This window comes from Adiantum capillus-veneris, chromosome 2 (genome assembly GCF_014529385.1).
Source record: "Adiantum capillus-veneris isolate H3 chromosome 2, ASM1452938v2, whole genome shotgun sequence".
Classification (NCBI taxonomy): domain Eukaryota; kingdom Viridiplantae; phylum Streptophyta; class Polypodiopsida; order Polypodiales; family Pteridaceae; genus Adiantum; species Adiantum capillus-veneris.
The window spans coordinates 38,792,693-38,814,336 of NC_140932.1; the positions used below are offsets into that span (position 1 = coordinate 38,792,693).

A 21,644-nucleotide genomic window follows, 5' to 3' on the forward strand; every position below is an offset into this window, starting at 1 on the left:
ATCACGTGCAGTCTCAGATTCGCTAGGAGATCGTTATTGCCTAAACCCCTGGTCACGGTGCCATCCGCCTTGCGCGCGGTGCTTCAGAAGAGCCGGCCGAGTGCTGCAGAATGTTATTTGACAAACCAAAGTTTTGATTAAAACTTTCCTATGGAAGCTAGAGTTCACACATAGTGTGATTATCCACGGCTACAAATTCTCAATTTTTTTGGTTAGCACCCTGACCTTGGATGGTGATGCTAAAGAAAAGCATGAGAACGACTCCAAAAATCGAAGCTTCTCGAGAAAGAAAGACTGTGGTGATTATTCAATGGTTTTGCTTCAAGCTAGGTCTACGACATGCTCAAATACATCAACAAATGCTACACATCTTAGAAGAAGATCTCCTTCAGGAAGTCAAAGACCGATACATGAAGAACTACTTCGAGATTACAGTACAAGTTTTCACAAATTATTTTACCCGTTAAGTGTCATAGTTTTGTTTGTCAAATACTTTCCAATCAAAACCTCCTTTTACATTATCTATTGTCATGCTTGTCAGTTGCCATCATATCAAAATTGTACGGGCTCTAGACACTACCACATATGAGTGGTAGGACCTCCCAATTTATTAGGTTTTGTTCTCAAGTCCCATTTTATGTTCCGCTTCTCATGAGGTTACTGGGTACACCTGAAACCCAAGGTTTGGAAGTGAACCAAAAACTCCATTTTTGGTAGTTAAGTTTCCGACCTCCACGCTCTCTGTTCAAGGGGGGGTTCTACTATCATAGCACCAGGTTATGGATACACCAGAAATCCTTGGTTGTGAGAGAACCTAAAACTCACGGTTGACGAGGATACCAAAAACTCGAGGTATCATGAGAGTGGTCTGTCTAGTTCGGGCATGAGGGGGGGGATTGTTGAGTTCCAAGCCCGTTTGTCTATCCCGTGGGAACACAATTTCTCCACAAGAGATATGAACCACTGGAGTTTGCATCGTGCTTGGGGGGATTGCCGAGTTTCAAGCCCGTTTGTCTATCCCATGGGAACACAATTTCTCCACAAGAGATATGCACAATTGGAGTTTGCATGGTTTTTGCATGGCTGCCTAAAGCTATATATGTAAAGGCTTTCATCAAAATACAATAGCGTTTTTTTGTGTGTATCGTGTCGACCTGCTCTCTCTCTCTCTCTCCCGTTTCTTTGATGCACGCCATCTCCAAAGCCATGGCTGCTCACCGCTACCACCCACCATAGCCTAATTCCTATCAGCTACAATCTTTTATACCTTCTCTTTTTTCAATCATGTCTACCACAATATCCATCATCGTGTAGATTATGTCTACAACAATCTACATCAGCATCCCTTCTATAAATTTTGCCATCATGTTGACTATGGTGTTCTCATTTACTACCATCTCTACCACCACCACTGCTTTTGTGTTTTCTCGCATCTTTCAACTTAGCCTCATGGTCAGGCTTCTTTTGTGGGTCTTTGAGTTTCCCTCTGTTATCAACATCATCATTGCTAGTATATCCATTGTATCTATCCTTCCCAAGGACAACTCATATACTCTACTGCTCTTTCTTCTCTCTTTGGCCAAAGCAAATTGTTTTAAAGAAGCTCTGTGAAATAAATCGTCTGGAGGTCTTACGATTTTTATAGGTAATATATCAATGGGATATGTTATTTGTACTCTTGATAAGACCAGTTTGCCCTCAATTCAAGCTCCCTTGTTTTAATAGACTCGAGCCAAGATCTATCAACATCGTTTTGTCACACCCAAGACACCCGATGCTATTAGTTACTTAGGTGAATTCATTGTCTTTAAAGGATGCCTACAAGAGCCATGCATATCTTCATCTCTGGTGATAATTTTAGAAAGCCCTTTGCCACTTGTTGAAGTTTGATTCATACTAGAGAGATTAGATTCCTTACCCGAGGTCAACTTCTTTTCATATGTAGAAGATCTTACTCTGTCATTTGGTCCATATCCCGCATGGAAAGGCTAATTTCATTCCCTGTCATGGAAACAATCTTAACCCATACCTCTTGATCTCTCTTCATAACATATTTTGTATTAGCAATCATACGTGTCGCAATTTGTCACACATGTACAATCCCTTCTTTTCATTCACGAAAGTGTGCAAGGTGCACAAGTAGCCATGATCCTTGACACTTGAAATGCTAACTCAAGTTCTTGTGGTTGGTGCCCTTTTAAAGAGCTAGGGTTTTTATCATCTCGATCCCTCCTGCTCTTGTCTCTGCATTCATCATCATCATCATTGCCAATATATCCGTTGTATCTATCCTTGCAATCAACATGATCTCTAGCACTCCTTCGATCACTTCATCGTTGTGGCAATGATCCCTTCTTCTATATATATCCTCTCCGCCATTGTCTCTCGGACCTTCTCTCATATCGATTATGTCCTCGTGTTGACTACTGTGTTCGTGGTTCAATTTATGTAGTCAATGGCCCAAGCTCACCTTAGTGAAAGTGGCGTGAAGGAGGGAGCGTGACCTGCTACTGAAGTCTTCGTACACTATACAGGGCTAGGTGCGGCTTGCACGCAAGGTCAGGTGCACACAAGGATAGCTCTAATGGTGACAGCTTGTAAGAGAGAAAGATGTTGACACAATTACTACACATTGCATATAACTATAGATAGAGATCAACTGCTTGCACGCATCAAGTTTGTTGCTCACCAACGAACTGTTGACAGAGGAGCAGGGCTAGAAAATTACATTTTTCCTAACCGAACAAAATAAGGGGAAACTTGTAATTCTCCCGGTTTTTAGGTCAAAATTTGAAGCTTTTGACGGTAATTACACTAAAACTTGTGTATATTTGCCGGTTTTCTTAAAGGCAAGCTCAAAATCTAACCGAGATTTTATAATGTCAGCCGGTTAAAATACACTCCCGGTCTTTTTCTAACACTGCCCGGGAGGAGCGGAGGAGTTAATAAGCTCAACGCCTTTGAGGCTTTTGGTAATGTCTCCTGCACTCTGCTACCTGTTGTTGTTGATGCAATTAATGGCGACGCAACACAAAAAAGCACACACTGATGAATTAAAAGCAGCCACCCATGCAGTTCGATTTTGGGTGAAAATTGAAATCAAGCGGCTTAATCCTCTGACCAGGTCAACATAACAGTGGTTGACGAGTCCCCATCGTTGTGCCAAATTTCCAATTTGAAAGCACGAAAATTGACGGCTGGCGGTACCCGTATGGTGGAGAGAGAGAGAGAAAAAAAAATAGAGATAGAGAGAGAGAGAGAGAGAGAGAGAGAGAGAGAGAGAGACCATACACTTTAAGATAGATAAATTAAATTGATTTACTAAAACAAAAAAAGTGTGTGGTGTCTCTCACACCTTTAAAAAAAATAAAATAAAATAGTAAATCAATTTGATTTATCTATCTACCCCACACACACACACACACACAGATATTTGTGTTGTGAGAGCGTTCGAATATGTGTTAGTATGGATTCCCCTTCAGCCCAAGTAAGCCATCCATCAAGGGCTACCTCTTACTACCAGCTTGACGGTGTTTCTTCATGGATCAACAGCCAGACTGCAGGCTTTTGCCAAGACCATAAAGGGTATGTGACAATGGTGACATAATCCATTCTCAGTTAATTATCTTTGTTTTGAAAGTTCTGTCCTGATTTTGCGCTATTCTCAGTTAATTATCTCTGTTTTGAAAGTTCTGTCCTGATTTTGCGACTTCATTCTCGCATCACCACAAGGGGCACCGTGATGACATACTCTTTTTATTGCCACCTGTAATATATACCTTTTAGAAGTTTCTCAATGTGCTGTTGGTCTTCCGATCATGGTATGCTGCTATCTTGAAGTACGCAAAATCCTTACTTTGTCTGGTAAGGTTTGTTTCGTGGAATGGTTTGCTTGCTGTTTTCTCAGAGCTTCTCATTGTGTCTTGAGAGATGTTCCGAATGGTAAAGGAGAAGTGTAACGACTCTCTAAAAGACATCAGAAAGAAGTGAAAACAGTCTCCAAATACACCACACACACACACACACACACACACACACACACACACACTTTTTTTTGTAAATTTGTTTTGATTAATTTACAAGTGGGAAACCTCAAGACGAGGAAAACCCACCAGAAAGATCAGATACAAAGGGAGGAACCCAGAACTGTTCCGTGATGTGAAAGCTCTAAAAGCAAACATGGAAGAGCTGTAAGATATCCAGGGATATGTTCCCAACATCAGAGGAAAAATGTAAAGTGGCCTAAGCGAAATCTTAAATGAAGGAAAAGGATCCACCCCATACTAATGGAACATGCGAAAATTCCATTGGCGCCGGAAACACCATAGTGACCAAAATCAGACCCATGTGAAGAAGATCACAAAAAATTGGTGAAGGGGAGTTGGGAGAATGCCAAAAACACAGAGTCATTTGTAGAAAACTGCCGAGGGAAAATGGAGGCGCATACAGGCTGATACGCGGTTAAGGAAAGACTTGGTGAAGCGACAATCTCAAAGCAGATGTCTGATAGTCTCTTCGCCGGCTGTGAACATCTGACACAACGAGAAGAATTGCGATCAAAGTTACCCGGAACGGGAATAGGGGCCTCCGAAACGTTTTCGGAAGAGCCCCCCCCAAAAAAGGCGGAACGGGAACGGGGGGCGGAACGGTAAGTTTAAAATATGCTTAAATTAGGTTGAATTTAACCTATATGTTAGTAGAGAGCCATACACACCCATTAGTCCAAGTAGAATCCTATTTAGGCATGCTCTGCAATGATTCTTCAGTCTTAAGGGCCAAGGCTTACACGCGATTGCGCAATACACAATACATGAATTGGGATCATCCTTCACAAAAGCATCTTGATTCTTCATAGAAAGAACATTAACTCAGAGTTGAAGAATAGAATCTAGAGTCCATACTCTACACAAAAGCTTGGAGGAAAAAGATGATAGATGATAGATTATAAAGATGGCTTACAAGGCCAACCAAGGCGCTACAAAAAGACATGTAGAGGCTAAGAGTGCTAAATAACAACTGTAAGAGTCAATAGGTGACATGTCAAGATTCAATCACTCATATGGTAGTGCAATACAAAAAGGGGGCAAAGCCGGCGGCCACAAAGGAAACAAATATCAAAAACCAATGAGCAACGAGCTCATGCCTGAAGTTCACCTCTAGGTAGGGGCAGAAGAGCATTCCCCCTCCCAATTTGTAGTAGAGTCGTGGACGTCGTGAATATCATCCCAATCCTCCTGCACAGGCTCATCCTCATGCGTAGATCCTCCTATCTCTCCAAGCAACTCTGCCTCTGCCTCCATCTCCTATTGTAGAAAGGGATCTGCCACTTTGGATGCTGACTTGCAAAGCATTCTTAAGTTTGCACTGACAAAAACAAGGTCATTTGCTTTCTCCACTCCAAGTCGGTTCCTCTTTCTAGATGCAATGTGGCTATATACACTCCACAATTGCTCCAAGCAAGAGGAGCTAACTGCTTGGCTGAGAATGCGGACGGCAAGTTGCTGAAGATCGGAACCATCTGAACCATTTTCTTGCCACCACAAGACGGAGGAAATCTTGGTGCGATCAATTTGGGCATTGGCTGTCCTAAATGATCCTCGCATATCCCTGTAAAATGCAAGCTAATCCTTTATCTTGCGTTGTATGTCACGTTCAGGGTGAAGCTTCTTCAAGATGGTGTTCCAATGTGTGTTTACCTCGAATCATGCTCCTGCCGTGCACCCTGGAACTCTGGGTCCAACACAAAGGCTGCACCATGAAGAGGTGAACTATAGGCATTCCACCGACTACTGCAAAGCTCTTTGATTTCTTCGAGCCTATCTGGGTCCTGCTCATACTCTTCAAGGGCCTTGACCATGCGATCCATTGCTTCATAGACCTTGCCAATGCATGGTTGCATACCATCCATCACTCTAAGCAAGTGGATCACTGGTTTCACCATTTTGTCAATACTCTTTAGGGACTCCCAGAACTCAGGATCCTCCACCTTCCCTGTACAAATGATCCCTGCGACTGTACTTGCATGGGTAGTGTGAGCAAACTCTGTATTGATGAAGAGCTGCCGCACTGCACTTTGACACTCTACAAAGCGGCTCACCATTAGATAGTTATAGGCGAAGCGGGTCTCACAATACTTTAGAAGCACTTTGCTCCCCGACCGCTTCAAGAACTCGGCTCGAAGTATGTTGTGGTTGTTGATGAAAGCAACCACCTTGGACGTGGATGCAATGAGAGGCTCTATCCAAGGTAGTTTACCGAAATTGTTCAAGAGGTTGTTAAGGCAATGTGCCATGCAAAAAGACACCGTGATGTGAGGATAAGTGCCTTCCAAAATAGCTGCGGCTGCCCTGTTTGATGCCTCCCCATCGGTGACTAGACCTATCACAAGGTCCGACCCAATGGTCTCTACGGCGGAGGCCCACTCACACGCAAGGACATCTGCTGATTTTCCTGTCTCCGTGGTGTCATGGGAGTGGGCAAAATACATATCCCCTTTGAAATAGGTAACAATGCCATGGATGGACCTCCTCCTAGTGTCGCTCCATCCATCCGCAATGAGGGTCACGTTGAAACCGGCCTGTTCAATCCAAAAAGGGCGGTAGACTTTACTTCAAACCTTGATTTAGCTTTCACCCATTATGAGTCGTCTATTTTACCTGTACTTTCAAGACACAACAAAGGGGAGAGGGATATAGGCTGCTAGATTGCACCTGTATGAGTAGACCGACACCAGATTGGCCCCTAACTTAGGCGCCCCTTTCGGTATTTCTTTATTGTTCAAAAGAGGGAATAAACGCTGTGGATCCCTACAAGCTGCCCCGCACAAACTCGGCTGAATTTCCACTGTTCCGGCCTGATTTCGGCAGCATAACTGTACTAGGACACTTCACAGTCAGTATTCCCACGCATTGAGTGACTTTCCCGACGCATATGGGCAATTTGCAAAACCTGGCGAGAATCTGCAGCACGCTGAATTCTCTGTTTTCAGCCCCGAAAATGCGCCAGATCGCCTGTACAGCGGTCCCCTTGCGTCCCCGAACCTCTTGGGGGTATTAGGGTCCGTTTAGGGCCAAAACCCTAAACCTGCAAAAATACACAGCAGGCTGTAATTTACTGTTTCGGGCTCCGTTTCGCGTGCCAGTCGCATCCTTAGCAAGTCCTCGAGCTCCCACACCTGTAGGGCTACTTGCCCTTTGAATCGGACGAGATTTCTGGCGTGAAACCTCTCCGAATTCACCTGTACCTGCGGGGGGATTAGCCGCTAGCTAATCCAGTACCTGTGCAAGAGGCTCTTGCCTCGGCAATCGCGCATGAACCCACACAACTGTACATTGGTCAAATGAAGAGCCCACTAGTGGGGCATAACATACTGCCAAAGGGGAGAGAGAGAGCAGTGCGTAGCGTGCAGGGCATCACTCGTGGCACCGCACTGTACATAGGAGGGAAAGCAAGCACTCCATAGCTCTTAACCTGTGACAAAACTGAAAATGAGCCTCTCCCAGCTTAAAATTCAGCGCCACTTCTTGTTGCGTGAGGAAAGTGCACCAGAAGGTGCCACTTGGCACATTTACAAGCATTTTCCCGTTTCGGGGTTGCCGCCTAAAAATCTCCCAACCGGTTGCCCAGTTGACTTCACGGCAAAGTAAGAAAATGTTCCCCTTGTCATTCCGGAGGTAATGACGCAAACACATTTTCAGGTCCCAAAATAGCAGTTCGCTAAATTTTAGGAGATGCTGCCATTGTATCTTTCTAGGTCATCCGACCCTCTTTGTACACTGTGGCCACACCCAGAACTGAAGTATAGCCTCTGTAGCAAAGGATTCCACTTTGGCTAGTCAATGACCCCACTTTGGCTAACCATAGTCCTTGTCCAACCTTAGTGCTCTCTTGCCCTCAGGCCTGGACTCCCTCTGGACAGTTCCACACTAGCTAGCAATGCAGGGCAGTTAGATTTCCCGAGGGGTGTTTCCAAAAAGTGAAAGTAAATAGATAATAAGAAAGAAATCAACAAAAAGGATAGATAGTAGTCACACGTTGGCGACATACCCCCCTCTTGAAATCTCAAACGTCCTCGTTTGCATCTATGTCGTACATGTTCCTAGTCAACACTGATGTATTCAACACCTGTCGACACATGTACGACACATACATGCTCATTGTCAACCCTGGTGTATTCAACACCTCGTCGACACATGTATGGCCTGCGTGTGAACCCTGTCCCAATGACATAGTGGTAGCTTCGCACTCTGCCATTGCTTTGAGTCACTAACTTTCCAATGACAAAATGGTAGCTGCACATTTTGCCACTGTCTTATAGTACACGTTGGATCCCGTAACACTTTCGAGCATACCCAAACCGACAGTTTAAGAATGCAGTTACACATGTACTCTTTAATAGAAGCAATTACTGTATCCTTGACAAACTGACAAGAAATACTCACTTCTATAGCACTAACCAAACTTTTGGACATTCCATAAGAGCAATTGCCAAACTGACAATCTGTACAGCTCTAACATTCATGTATCAGGTATTTCATTTGAGCTCACTTTAAATACCATGTACATCATTTGTTTCAAAAGCCATTGTCACACTGACAATCCATGTAGCTCTGAAACTAAAGGGGTCAAGGTAGGTTGCAAATCGAAGGCTTCAAGGTAAAGTGATAACACAGTTGGTGACTCTGCAAGTTCACCTTCTTCCATCCACTTAGCATCCATTGGTGGATAGTTTCTGAACTTTACCAAGTAACGCCTAGCAACCTTGCCTTTCACTTTCCTTTCCTTGTGTGCCAAAATCTGTTCAGGGACCAAGATCTCGTCAAGTTCCTCGACTTCCGGCTGATCTTCAGCTGGCATATCTTCTGGCACATCACCCATATAGGGTCTGAGAAGACTCACATGAAACGCATTGTGAATCTTCCAACTGTCAGGCAATTTCAGCCTATATGCAACATCACTGATTATGTCGCACACTTGAAAAGGCCCATAGTAACGCATGCTGAGCTTTGGAAACAGTCTTTCCTTGCCCTTCATCTTCTTTAACCTTGCCTTTTCAAAGCGCAAAAGCACCCAATCACCAAGTGAATATACCACTTCACGACGGTGACGATCAACTGCTTTCTTTTGCTTTGCCTGAGTCTTCTCTAAGGCCACTTTGACCATCTGGTACATTTCATCCATGTCCTGAACATACTTATCTGCTTCAAATATCTTGTCCTTTGTATGCAGTATGGGAGGAACTTTCTTGCCACCTTCAACTATCTCAAAAGGTGCCTTGCCAGTTGATGAATGCACTGTATTATTGTATGCATACTCCACCAATGGCAAATACTGCTCCCACTTTCCTTTATGCTCTGACACATAACACTTCAGCAAATCTAGGACAGTAGAATTTGCCTCTTCTGACTGCCCATCTGTTTGAGGATGAAATGACGAAGAGAATTTGAGCGTTGTGCCCATATTCTCAAACAAGCCTCTCCAGAATAAACTTGTCATGCGTGGATCACGGTCGCTAACAATCGACTGTGGCATGCCATGATACTTGAAAATATTGCTCATAAACAAGCGTGCCATTTGATCTGGCTTTATCTTCTTCCTGACACGGATAAAATGAGCCTGTTTGCTGAATCTGCATATGATGGTCCAAATACCATCATTTCCTGTCTGCGTTCTCGGAAGATCAAAGATAAAATCTATAGCAATACTTTCCCATGGTTTATCTGGAATAGGTAGTGGTTGCAATAACCCTGGTGTCTTTTGTCTGTCAAACTTGACCTTCTGGCAAATTAGGCATTCTCGCACAAAGGCATCCACATCTCTTCTCAATGTAGGCCAATAGAAGAATGTCTCAACTGCTTTAACTGTAGCATCAATACCACGATGCCCTGCATACGGTGGGACATGACTCTCTTCCATAACTTTGCGTCGCAATAGCTTTGTGACACACAATCTGCCATGCATCATCATGAACCCGTCTTTAAGAAGATAGTGTTCATAACGTTGTCCATCCATTAGCTGCTCGAAGACCCTTGCAAAATCTTCATCATTTGCATACTGTTCTCTCATATCATCAAGTTCATGATGATAAGGAATTGACACAGCTGAAATTTGTGGCTTCCTTGACAAGGCATGAGCCACAACATTCTTCTTGCCTTCCACATGCACAATCTGAAAATGAAACATGGACAAGATATTTGCCCATCGCATATGCTTCTCAGATAACATTGTCTGTGTCAAGAAGTATCGCAAGGTCGGATGGTCCGTTTGGACAACGAAATCTGCACCTAGCAGGTAGTGTTTCCAACTTAAGAGCGCATGAATCACAACCAGTAACTCTTTCTCATAGACCTGCACGGTCATCTCTGGCCCTTGCAAAATTCTGCTCTCATATGCTACTACCCTGCCATCTTGCATTAGCACTGCACCAATGCTACTACCACAGGCGTCACACTGGACCACAAATGACTTCCTAAGATCTGGCAACACAATGACTGGATCTGAAGTCATCTTTTCCTTTAAGAGATTAAAAGCCGAAATCTCTTTCTGTGTCCATCTAAAGGTGACTGCCTTCTTTTGAAGAGCATGTAAAGGTGAAGCAATCTCAGCGAAATTTCGGATAAACCTTCTGTAATAGGAGCATAGTCCCAAGAAACTTCGGACATCATGCACCGTCTTCAAATCTGGCCATGACTTGATCGCTTCAACTTTTGCAGGATCCATTCTGACACCATCCTTTGAGACAATGTGTCCCAGAAAGTGGATCTCTTCCAAAAAAAACTCACTTTTCTTTGCATTGATGAGCAACCTATGACTGCGTAGCTCTTCGAACACAATGGCCAAGTGATGCCTATGCTCCTCTTCATTCTTTGAGTAGACTATCATGTCATCAAAGAATGTACCAACAAACTGCTGGTGTGGACGGAAAATTCTGTCCATCATTGTATTGAACGTAGCAGGAGCATTTGTGAGACCAAAGGGCATCACTAAAAATTCGTAAAGGCCAAACGTCGTTCTAAAAGCAGTCTTGTGCACATCCTCTGATCTAATGCGGATCTGATGGTACCCACTCGTTAGATCTATCCTGCTAAACATAGCTGCCCCTTCTAATTTGTCCATAATATCATCAATTCTAGGTCTAGGGAACCTATTCTTGATGGTATTCTTGTTGAGTGCACGGTAGTCTATGCACATACGCCATGAGCCATCCTTTTTCTGCACCAACAACACTGGAGAACAGAATAGAGATGAGTTGGGCTGAATCAGCCCCTTTTCTAACAGCTCCTGTACTTGGCCCATTATCTCTTTCTGCTGAGCCGCACTAACCCTGTATGGAGGCTTATTTGGTGGGCTACTGCCTGGCACCAAATCTAATGCATGGTCCTCGGGTCTCTCTGGCGGTAATTGAGACGGTAATGAATCGGAAAAGCAGTCACTATACTGTTGTAAAAACATTGACCTTTCTTTATCTAGCACAGATAAATTTGATTCATCACAATCTGACACTTCACGTGCAAAAACCAAGTACGTAGAAAGATGCTTTTTCATTACAGAAGTAATAGCAGAAGCTGATACAGTGGGAATAGACTCCCCTTTAAGCTTTACATCCAGAATGTGAGTCTTTCCCCTGCTCTGTACAGTGATCTTTTTGTTGTAGGCATCCATGATTCCCTGTACACGAAACAACCAAGGAATATCTAACAACACATCACATCCGTCCAGTGGCATGATGTAAAATTCTTCAGCATCTACATAGGACTGAATATGTAGGCGCAACTTTCCAATGATGGGTGTCACATCCTCTGTATGGCCAGGACATGCCAAACCTGCCTCTGCTGTATACCCCATCTCTTCAGGTCTGATTCCCAACTTTGAAGCCAATTCTGGGGAAATGAAGTTGGCTTTGGCACCTGGATCAAAGAAGATAAGCACTGTTTGATCCCTGACCTTTTCCCATGCTCTGCAAAGCTCACTTGCATCTGAATTTAGCTTGTCGCCCACCATATCTGGCACTAGACCAGCCATGGGCTTCTTTCCTTTCCTGTCCTCCTTGTCTTCAGAATCAGCTGGCCTTTTCTTTGTAGGACAATTGTAAGCAATGTGGCCGGGCTGCTCACAAATAAAGCATTTGTTCTCTGTCCTTAGGACCTTCTTTTGCTCTTCTAACTTGCGAGGAAAACGCCTTTTCCATTTCTTCGCTGGTCCCTTTTCTGATTCAGCCGAAGCTTTGCCTTTCCCTGCGTTGGCTGGCTCCTGAGTCACTTTAGGAACCTCCTTGGAAACATACTTCTTCGCTGAATTTTTCTTGGCTGATCCTTCCTTGAGGACAGTATTGAATTCACAATCTTCTCCCTTGAGCAAACCATTGCCAGTGTTTGCTACCTCGACGAGCTGCGTCAAAGTAGTGACTTTGGTCTTCGTGCAGTATTTTCTCAATCCTTTGGGTAGGCCACAACAGTATTTTTCAATCTGTTCTGTCAATGGCACAAGCCTATAGGAAGTTACTGGAAGTAGAGCTTTCCAAAACTTCCGATTGTAGTCATCCAGATTCTTGCAAGTAGCAGCATTAAGCTGGTGCCATTCTGCCATGACATCTGCTTCAAAGTCATCAGATAACCATGCTGCTGCAAAAATCTGCTTGAAGTAAATCCATGTGGACGGAGCTTGCCCTTGAAGCAATAAAGTTGTCCACCATTGTCCCGCATTCCCTGTCAAGAAAGTGGCTGCCTTGCGGACCTTAGAAGCCTCTGTAAAGTTTCCCCCTGCATAGGCCTTGTCAAACTGTTGGAAGAATGAGAGAGCCTTCTTCCTGTCATCAAACCCTGTAAAGGTCGTGAAAGTCACCTTTGCCACCTTCTTTGTACGGAGTTGGCCTCTCCAGCGGCGTTAAATTGTCATATGGAAGTGACTGAAACATGGGAACACTGTTAGGGTTCATCTGTGCTCCTTGGCCGCTATTAACTTGACGTGGAAATGCCATATTTGGCTGCTGATTTGTAATTCCAGCCCTACCAAAATTTGCCTGTGGCATCCCAAATTGGCCCTGAGTGCTTTGAAACCCTGGTAGCATGCCCGTGACACCACACATGGGGTTAGGCATCATCGTTTGAGTACTCCCCGAACACTGTTCCTGGCGTGTAAAACTGATTTCCAGGTGCATGTCCAGCCATGCTCTGGAATACCGATCCACCTCCAAAATAGCCAGGGTGTACTGAAGGTGGTGGGAAGACCTGTTGCATAGCCTGTAGGTTGCTTCCTTGCCCATTAGAACCAGCTATAGGCTGCTGAAAGGTGGCTGGCTGAACTGGTACAGCTTGAAAGACTGGCATCTCAGCCACCTGTTCTTGCACCTTAGGCATAGGTTGTGGAGACTGCATGTTCTCCGTCAAGTGTACAGGTGTTTCCATTGACTGTGTAGTATGAATCACCTGTGCTTGAGCCTTAACAGGCTTTTGAATATGATCCAGTGACCCAACTTGCTGAGACGGAACAGGAGGTTGCAGAAAGGCTAAAAACCTCGGGTTCTGCATTACTTGTGTGAACATAGCCACAGCAGTAGCCAACTGGGTCCTGAATATATCATCATCCGTCTGTGGTGGTCTTGAGGACTCACCCACTTCATGTGTCTGTTGACCCTGTGAAGAGGAAACCTCTTCAGTCACATCATCTGGTCTATCAGCCATAATTGCAATTCCCTGAGTCTGGTCTATGATCCCCTGTGTCTTCAAGCCCAAACTGACCAAGGCTCACTTCTATGGGAAAAAGTGATTTAATCCCGTAGATGGAACCATGAAACCGGCCTGTTCAATCCAAAAAGGGGGGTAGACTTTACTTTAAACCTTGATTTAGCTTTCACCCATTATTAGTCGTCTATTTTACCTGTACTTTCAAGACACAACAAAGGGGAGAGGGATACAGGCTGCTAGATTGCACCTGTATGAGTAGACCGACACCAGATTGGCCCCTAACTTAGGCGCCCCTTTCGGTATTTCTTTATTGTTCAAAAGAGGGAATAAACGCTGTGGATCCCTACAAGTTGCCCCGCACAAACTCGGCTGAATTTCCACTGTTCCGGCCTGATTTCGGCAGCATAACTGTACTAGGACACTTCACAGTCAGTATTCCCACGCATTGAGTGACTTTCCCGACGCATACGGGCAATTTGCAAAACCTGGCGAGAATCTGCAGCACTCTGAATTCTCTGTTTTCAGCCCCGAAAATGCGCCAGATCGCCTGTACAGCGGTCCCCTTGCGTCCCCGAACCTCTTGGGGGTATTAGGGTCCGTTTAGGGCCAAAACCCTAAACCTGCAAAAATACACAGCAGGCTGTAATTTACTGTTTCGGGTTCCGTTTCGCGTGCCGGTCGCATCCTTAGCAAGTCCTCGAGCTCCCACACCTGTAGGGCTACTTGCCCTTTGAATCGGACGAGATTTCTGGCGTGAAACCTCTCCGAATTCACCTGTACCTGCGGGGGGATTAGCCGCTAGCTAATCCAGTACCTGTGCAAGAGGCTCTTGCCTCGGCAATCGCGCATGAACCCACACAACTGTACATTGGTCAAATGAAGAGCCCACTAGTGGGGCATAACATACTGCCAAAGGGGAGAGAGAGAGCAGTGCGTAGCGTGCAGGGCATCACTCGTGGCACCGCACTGTAATAGGAGGGAAAGCAAGCACTCCATAGCTCTTAACCTGTGACAAAACTGAAAATGAGCCTCTCCGAGCTTAAAATTCAGCGCCACTTCTTGTTGCATGATGAAAGTGCACCAGAAGGTGCCACTTGGCACACATTTACAAGCATTTTCCCGTTTCGGGGTTGCTGCCTAAAAATCTCCCAACCGGTTGCCCAGTTGACTTCACGGCGGAGTAAGAAAATGTTCCCCTTGTCATTCCGGAGGTAATCACGCAAACACATTTTCAGGTCCCAAAATAGCAGTTCGCTAAATTTTAGGAGATGCTGCCATTGTATCTTTCTAGGTCATCCGACCCTCATTGTACACTGTGGCCACACCCAGAACTGAAGTATAGCCTCTGTAGCAAAGGATTCCACTTTGGCTAGTCAATGACCCCACTTTGGCTAACCATAGTCCTTGTCCGACCTTAGTGCTCTCTTGCCCTCAGGCCTGGACTCCCTCTGGACAGTTCCACACTAGCTATGCAATGCAGGGCAGTTAGATTTCTCGAGGGGTGTTTCCAAAAAGTGAAAGTAAATAGATAATAAGAAAGAAATCAACAAAAAGGATAGATAGTAGTCACACGCTGGTGACACACGCCATACTTCATCCATTGCCTCTTCATGTTGAGGGTTGCCATCTCCACAACAGCCTTCTCTCTATCGAGTAGAGTAGTACGGAGGGCCTCGGAAGAGCGTGGCACGTAGCGTGCCCTATACTCTCCAATCCTCGTGCACATGGTCTTGAAGTACTCCGACCTAGACATTGCAGACAAGAGTTATTAGTATTTACTATTTAATTGAGAATGAGAATCGAGATGATTGATTGTATGAAAAATTGAAAATGATAGTAAGTCTTACCGAGCCTTTATGAAGGGGATGTGATCGTGATAGAAAAAGCGGGCAACACTCGCATCCACATCCTCCTTCCTTTTTGGATCCCGAGTGGTATGTAGGGTGCGTTGGTGAGATTTCGGGTGGAGACCGGAGTAGTATTATGCATTGAAAATGCCGATCGAAATGATGTCACCGCCGTCTTTGTCGTTGCCGCATTGCTATCACCACCAACCGATAAAGGTGTAGAAGAGGGAAAAACCAAGTTGTTGGGGTCGATTGCGGGACGCTTAGGCCTTACTGCTTCTTTCTCTTCTTTGTTGGCTTTGATGGCGGCATCCTTGGCTTCAAATTCCTTCAACCGGCATATTGCTACTTGTTGTCCCTCTAGCTTAAGGAGGTGATCACGGACTTTGGTTGTTCCGGATTGCCGTTCGAAGCTGCATAGTTTGTACTTCCATGCGCGTGCACCACCTGACTTTCCCAACACTCGGGAATGCACTTCATCCCACCATGATGCTTCGTCCTTCTTCTTCTTGGCACCCAAGGGATCACGTTCACTTGATGCGGAAGCTTGCGCCATAAGTGATGAGACTCGAGAGAAGAAGGAATCTTGTGTGTGTGAGAGAGAGAGAGAGAGAGAGAGAGAGAGAGAGAGAGAGAGAGAGAGAGAGAGAGAGAGAGGATGATGGCGCGGTGGAGAGTGATGGAGAGGTGGAGTCTTGAATCTCAAGCTTGAGCCTTGAGGCTTAAAGCCTTGAGGCCCAAGGGAGAGGGAGAGAGGTGATGAATGAGTGAATCATGACTCGAGACTTGAGAGTTGAGAGAGATGGAGAGATGGAGTTTGAGGGAGAAGTGGAGTGGCAACTTGCAAGCGTCAAGCTTGAGCCTTGAGGCTTAAAGCCTTGAGGCCCAAGGGAGGGAGAGAGAGTGCCTTGGGAGAAAGAGAGTGCCTTGCCCAATGCCTTGGCCCTTGACTCTTGAGAAAGGAAAGTTGAGGGGCTTATGCTTAATTGCCTTGAGGCTTGAGGGCCTTGGCTTATATAGGAAAGATCTCCCCCCAGAACCATGCAAGACTTAAAAAAAAACTCAACCGAAACTTTTTTTGAATTCTGTCCAACGGACAGGTTTTTTGAACCGGACGTTCCGCCCGTTCCGCCAGCTCTCGCTGCCGTTCCAGTGACCGTTCCGGTTGCCGTTCCGATTTGGCTGCGTTCCCGTTCCGACTGCCCGACCCCCTAGGGAACGCGTTCTGGGAATGGGAGGGGCCCGTTCCGCCCGTTCCCTGTTACTCTGATTCCGATGCGCTGCAAGGAGAGTTCTACAATAGGGAGAGCTTCCCGCAAACAGCGCCAAAGAAACAGACGCTCCTTAAGACACTTCCAAATTGCACTAAGAGCCTTTCTCCGCGTCTGATCAGATTTATGCAAAGACCAAAGCGCATCACAATGATCAGCCAGCCAAGACTCTTGCAGAAGAGAAGCATAAATGTTGCGGGCAGAAATGGCATTAAGAGGAGCGATCCGGCATACTGCATCCACTGCCGTGGCGGGATGGGGAGGAAAACAGCTAGTATCTGCTCTGGTAGCATGCTAACATAGTGCAACAATCATAACTGTCCATGGCTGAGACGGCTGTGCAAGAGTAGGCAATAACATGGCCTTCCTTGCTATAGCATGACGGCAAAGGTCCAAAATATTCAGCCCCCCAAAACGCTTTGAAGTGCAAAGTTTCTCCTTTGATAATAAACGGAGGCCGTTCTTGTGAGAACTAGTGTGCCACAAATGAGATACAGTGTCAGACATAAGCGAGGAGAGTCGAGAAAGAGGCCAATGCAACAACGGAAGTAAAATTGAACATATGCCATCATGGTGCTTTGGACAATGCGGAGTCGAACATGTAACAGCCATGTATATAGTTTCCAGTAATGCAATTTGACATGGAGGCGTTGCATGACCCAATCCACCTATTGAGTATTGGTTACCTGCCAGCCAATAGGATACCCCAAGACAAACACATGCGGATCAATAATTTTGTCGGGCCACAAGAGAGGATGCCAGTCACATACACTAAGGGACATGAATTTAGATATCCGGAAATTAACCTTAAGGCATGTTACCAGACCGAATATAGCCAATGCTTGCATAATCTCTTGCACATCATCTTGGTTGTTGCGGGGCATGGACAACGAGTTTTGGCATAAGCTTGCCCAATAAAGTCATTCCCAAAGGGTAATTTCAATCCGTGAAGACGATCAAGCGAAGTTTAGTAATCCAAATGCAACAACAAGGGGTGAGTGGCAATGGCATATACAAGGCACTGAGGGGGCAATCTTGCTGGATAGAGCATTCAAGAGGCCAAGGGTCAATCAACTCATCATCAAGATAGGTGGAGGGGCTGTTAGTGTGGTGTAGCTGAGGTAACAACACCGAAAGCCACAAATCCACTACTGCTTGCCCTTGCTGCAGGCTGACCACCAAGGGTGCCAAATTGGTGCGTCTGTCCCTAATGACGATGGCCACGAACCTACTGCCAACCCTTCTCTACTTGGGCACGTGTCTCGGAAGAGGTACTTGCTTGTGCTTCCTGCATCTGTGCCTGCTGAGCCTGGCCAGCCTTAGTAGACTGTGTCTGTGTCGAGGGTCGGGCCTCCTTTGTGGATAGACCTTCACAAGATGGTCCATCTATCTACAAATGAAGCACTGAATACTCCACGCTCTTACGAAGCCAATCACCACTCATCCGAGACAATAGAACTACCTTTCGGAGGGTGTGGGTGTCTTGAATCAGAACACGTATCGCAGGTACGCCTGTTGCCTTGGCAGCAATGGAAGTTGCCATGCGTGATGTCTCCACCACGGTCCCAATCTCGGAACGTATCTTGGAAAGTCTTAGGAGGTACTCTCTCAAGTCAGGGAAGTAGACCGAAATGAGCAGGTCTGCCTCCTCGACAAGAACATCAGTAGCCAGATCGAAGCCAGGCGTCGCTGTCGAAAATGAGCTCTGACTGCTCTGATGGCCAAGGGGCTCATTGCAATGACCTTGGACGCCATCTTGCAAGTGTCAAACTCGATCACCTTTGATAGAAAGAGGGCTTAGAGGAGGTCACACACCTCTCCTCCGCTAGTTCGGGTGCCGATTATCTTGCAGGTAATAGAGGTGGCCTGAAGGCACTCCACCTCTGCCTCTAAGCTCGCTTGCTCTATCGGTGAAAGAGCAAGTCAGAAGGTGGGTTCTGTGGTGTTGGGCGAGGGGGCTTCAATTGAGTCCCTTTGGGACGCAGCAGAATCTTCCATCTGTGTCTGTTCTTGAGAAGGCGTACGAGGATGGTTTGAATGAGGAGGTAGTCCTCCAAGGAGAGGAAGAGAAAGTAGCACACTTGGCAAGGGGGGGGGGGGGGGGATGAGGGGCAGCGCGAGATGGGGAAGGGGGGAGGTGAGCAATGGTATCCAGTAGCAGCGAGCGTTTCCAAAGATCCTGCATTAAGAATCGGTTGGGAAGTAGATTGTTGATCTACACAATCATAATCCGCAAGTTGGTAAAGCTTCTTCAGCCTCTTTCGCTATGATTTTGGCCTCCCTTCTATCCGTGCTAGTACAAGTACCCAACAACATAAGTACCACATGGCGTTTTTCACCACCTCATCCAACATCCATGGCGGTTTTTCTCAGCATCAGCCCAGAGCCTGAGTAGCCCGTAGCACCATATCAACCCTAGCATTAGCAGTTTTCAGCCCAACCTCGCCGTACTGTCGATCCAGCCGGTCACTTCAGCATTTTCAGATTCAGCCCTCAGAGCAGCCAGCATTTTTCAGTTTTCAGCCATCCTCTGCACGTATCATCAGCATCCTTGGCATCGACTATAGCCGATCAGCCCATCGCCTCACCATCACTGAAACATTGCATGATGCAATAGCAGATGCATACCCACACACTCAGCCTGATCCGAGACGACGTTTTGGGAGCATGCCTCAGAATAGTTGATATGACGAGGAGTGTAGAGAGACAAGATTGCAGCTTTAAAGGGATCTTCTCCTAGGGGTCTTCAATCATAGACAGTCTCGGATAGCCTTCCGGCGCCTTGTGGGACGGAAGAAGCAAGCATTCCTAGCTCAGATGGAGCGAGACTTATCCGAGTTGTTCTTGAGTAGAGACTCAGGAGATGCATTGTGTTTCTTTCACGAGCACTCTCCTCCCCTAGTGATTACTTCTCCTGATGTGTGGGGAAAGCATGCCTCCATCCAAGGGCTACCTGGGTGGCGCTCCTGCATCCTCTGCAGGGAGGCAGTGCCTCAATGGAGTCGCTTCTCCTCCTCCCTGCTCGTAGCCAAACGAGCTGCAGACTCCTTTGGAAGAAGCGACTAAGCTCCACAAGGCCATTGGCCGCTCTAGAAGCGGGGTTTCCCTGCATGTCCAAGCTCTATGTCCACAGCAGCACAACCTGTTCTCTGAGCTTTGTATCCAACATAATCCTCTCTAGGATGCGTAGCAGGGCCACTCCTCTGGCTATCTGACACAGTAAGAATCTCCGGTGCATGATCGAAAAAAGTAGTCCCTACCAAAATGTGTACTGATCATCGCATGTCACAAAAGTGGTCACTAGCATAGAAACGATCTATCCTGGATAGATTCATGCCCCCACTGTTACAAACTTGGGCACCCCAAGACGGAAATCGGGCACAACACACGAGAGAATCACTTAAAATACTTCACAAATTATAACAATTTTAAAAACAGAGTGGACACGACCGACGTAGTTCCGTGCCCAGAGGTATTGGCCCCAAAATTTGGTGCCCCTTTCGGTATCTATTTTTATATTGATGCTTGAGCAAAGTACAAAGACCGAGGGTCTTCTTTGCTCACTTGCTCGTTAGCAGACTGAGGGAAAAAGTGGCCTTGGGTTCATATTTAAAGGCACTTGGCCGTCAAACTCAAAAGCATGTACATAAAAAGCTTCTAACTCAAAAGCTTCTGGCCTAAAAGTTACCAGCTTGAATCGCAGAAATCTGTATAGCTTGCCATGTGGCACAATCAACGCATTTCACGGGATTCCGTACTGCTGCCACGTCAGCATGTCAATGCAATTTGCGGAATCTCCGTAGTGCGCTGCCACGTCATCAGTATATGTTGCCACGTCATCAATTTGCGACATACCCCCCTCTTTAAAGAATTGTAATCGCCCTCGATTACGCCTGCAAAATCAGACATAAGCCATAAACCAATTCAGTAGACACTGGCTCTAAGTACCGACGCACTAGACGACACAAATCCAACACTTCCACAAAGATGACAGTCATTGATCATTCACATCACATTCAAATCATATCACATAAAAATCCATCCGGATCTAGGACCATGATTCCTGGCAACGTATTTAGCAATCGCATCTAGATCCACACCGGACCTCACTAAAGTTGGATTAACTAATTCTTATTGCGATTATGTCCATAGATTTCTCAAGACCGAAATGCTACAGTTGTCACGATTGTGTATGTTGCAGTATTACATCTACTCCTAGTTGCAGATACTCAAAGTGCCATGCCAAGGAGAACCCCTATGCTTGGATGGTCACGACCCTTCGCTCAAGAGACATACCTCTTCGCCAAAAGCCACACTCCTTCGACGACTGGTCACACCCCTTTGGTCTACGGTTGCAACTCTTCGTCCAATGGTTGCAGCTCTTCGCCGAAAGGATGTGTCTTTACGTCTAAAGTCGCGTCTCTTCACCATGAGACGTGTCTTTTCATTTTTGTCTCTTCTCCTATATAAGGAGCCTATTGTACTCAGTTTTCAAGCATTCATTCAATCAATCAAACACACATTCAATCTCGAGTCTCAGTTTGATCTTGAGTATGAAGCTTTAAGTTTTAATTATAGGATTAGCACCACTAATCCTCACAGTAGTCATTTCGTCTTTCAATCATTTTGCCTTTTAATCCTGCACTCAAACACAATCACGTGAGTGAGTATTCAAAACTCAGGTTTAACTCCGGGAATTCGAGTTCATCAATCACACACCGAGTTCATACTAAACAGAGTGTTTCAATCATTCAATCTAGTCATCTTATCGCTTGTAGCCATCATCCCTCAGGATTTCTTGATGCGCTCACCACATTATCCGGTCATATTATTCATCATCAATC

At 45.7% G+C, this 21,644-nt stretch overlaps 1 protein-coding gene across 2 annotated transcripts in view; it reads left to right on the forward strand.

Moving 5' to 3' along the window:
• The first annotated feature begins 3,322 nt into the window (after positions 1-3,322).
• LOC147462650 (uncharacterized) overlaps positions 3,323-21,644 on the forward strand; it is a 33,966-nt gene continuing 15,644 nt past the window's right edge. The window contains exon 1 of one of the 2 annotated variants that reach the window (XM_086484786.1): positions 3,323-3,585. In XM_086484786.1, coding sequence (XP_086340912.1) covers positions 3,467-3,585 — 119 coding nt within the window. In that variant the 5' untranslated portion in view covers positions 3,323-3,466. The remainder of the gene's footprint in view (positions 3,586-21,644) is intronic. The other variant, XM_086484778.1, reaches the window with a different exon arrangement.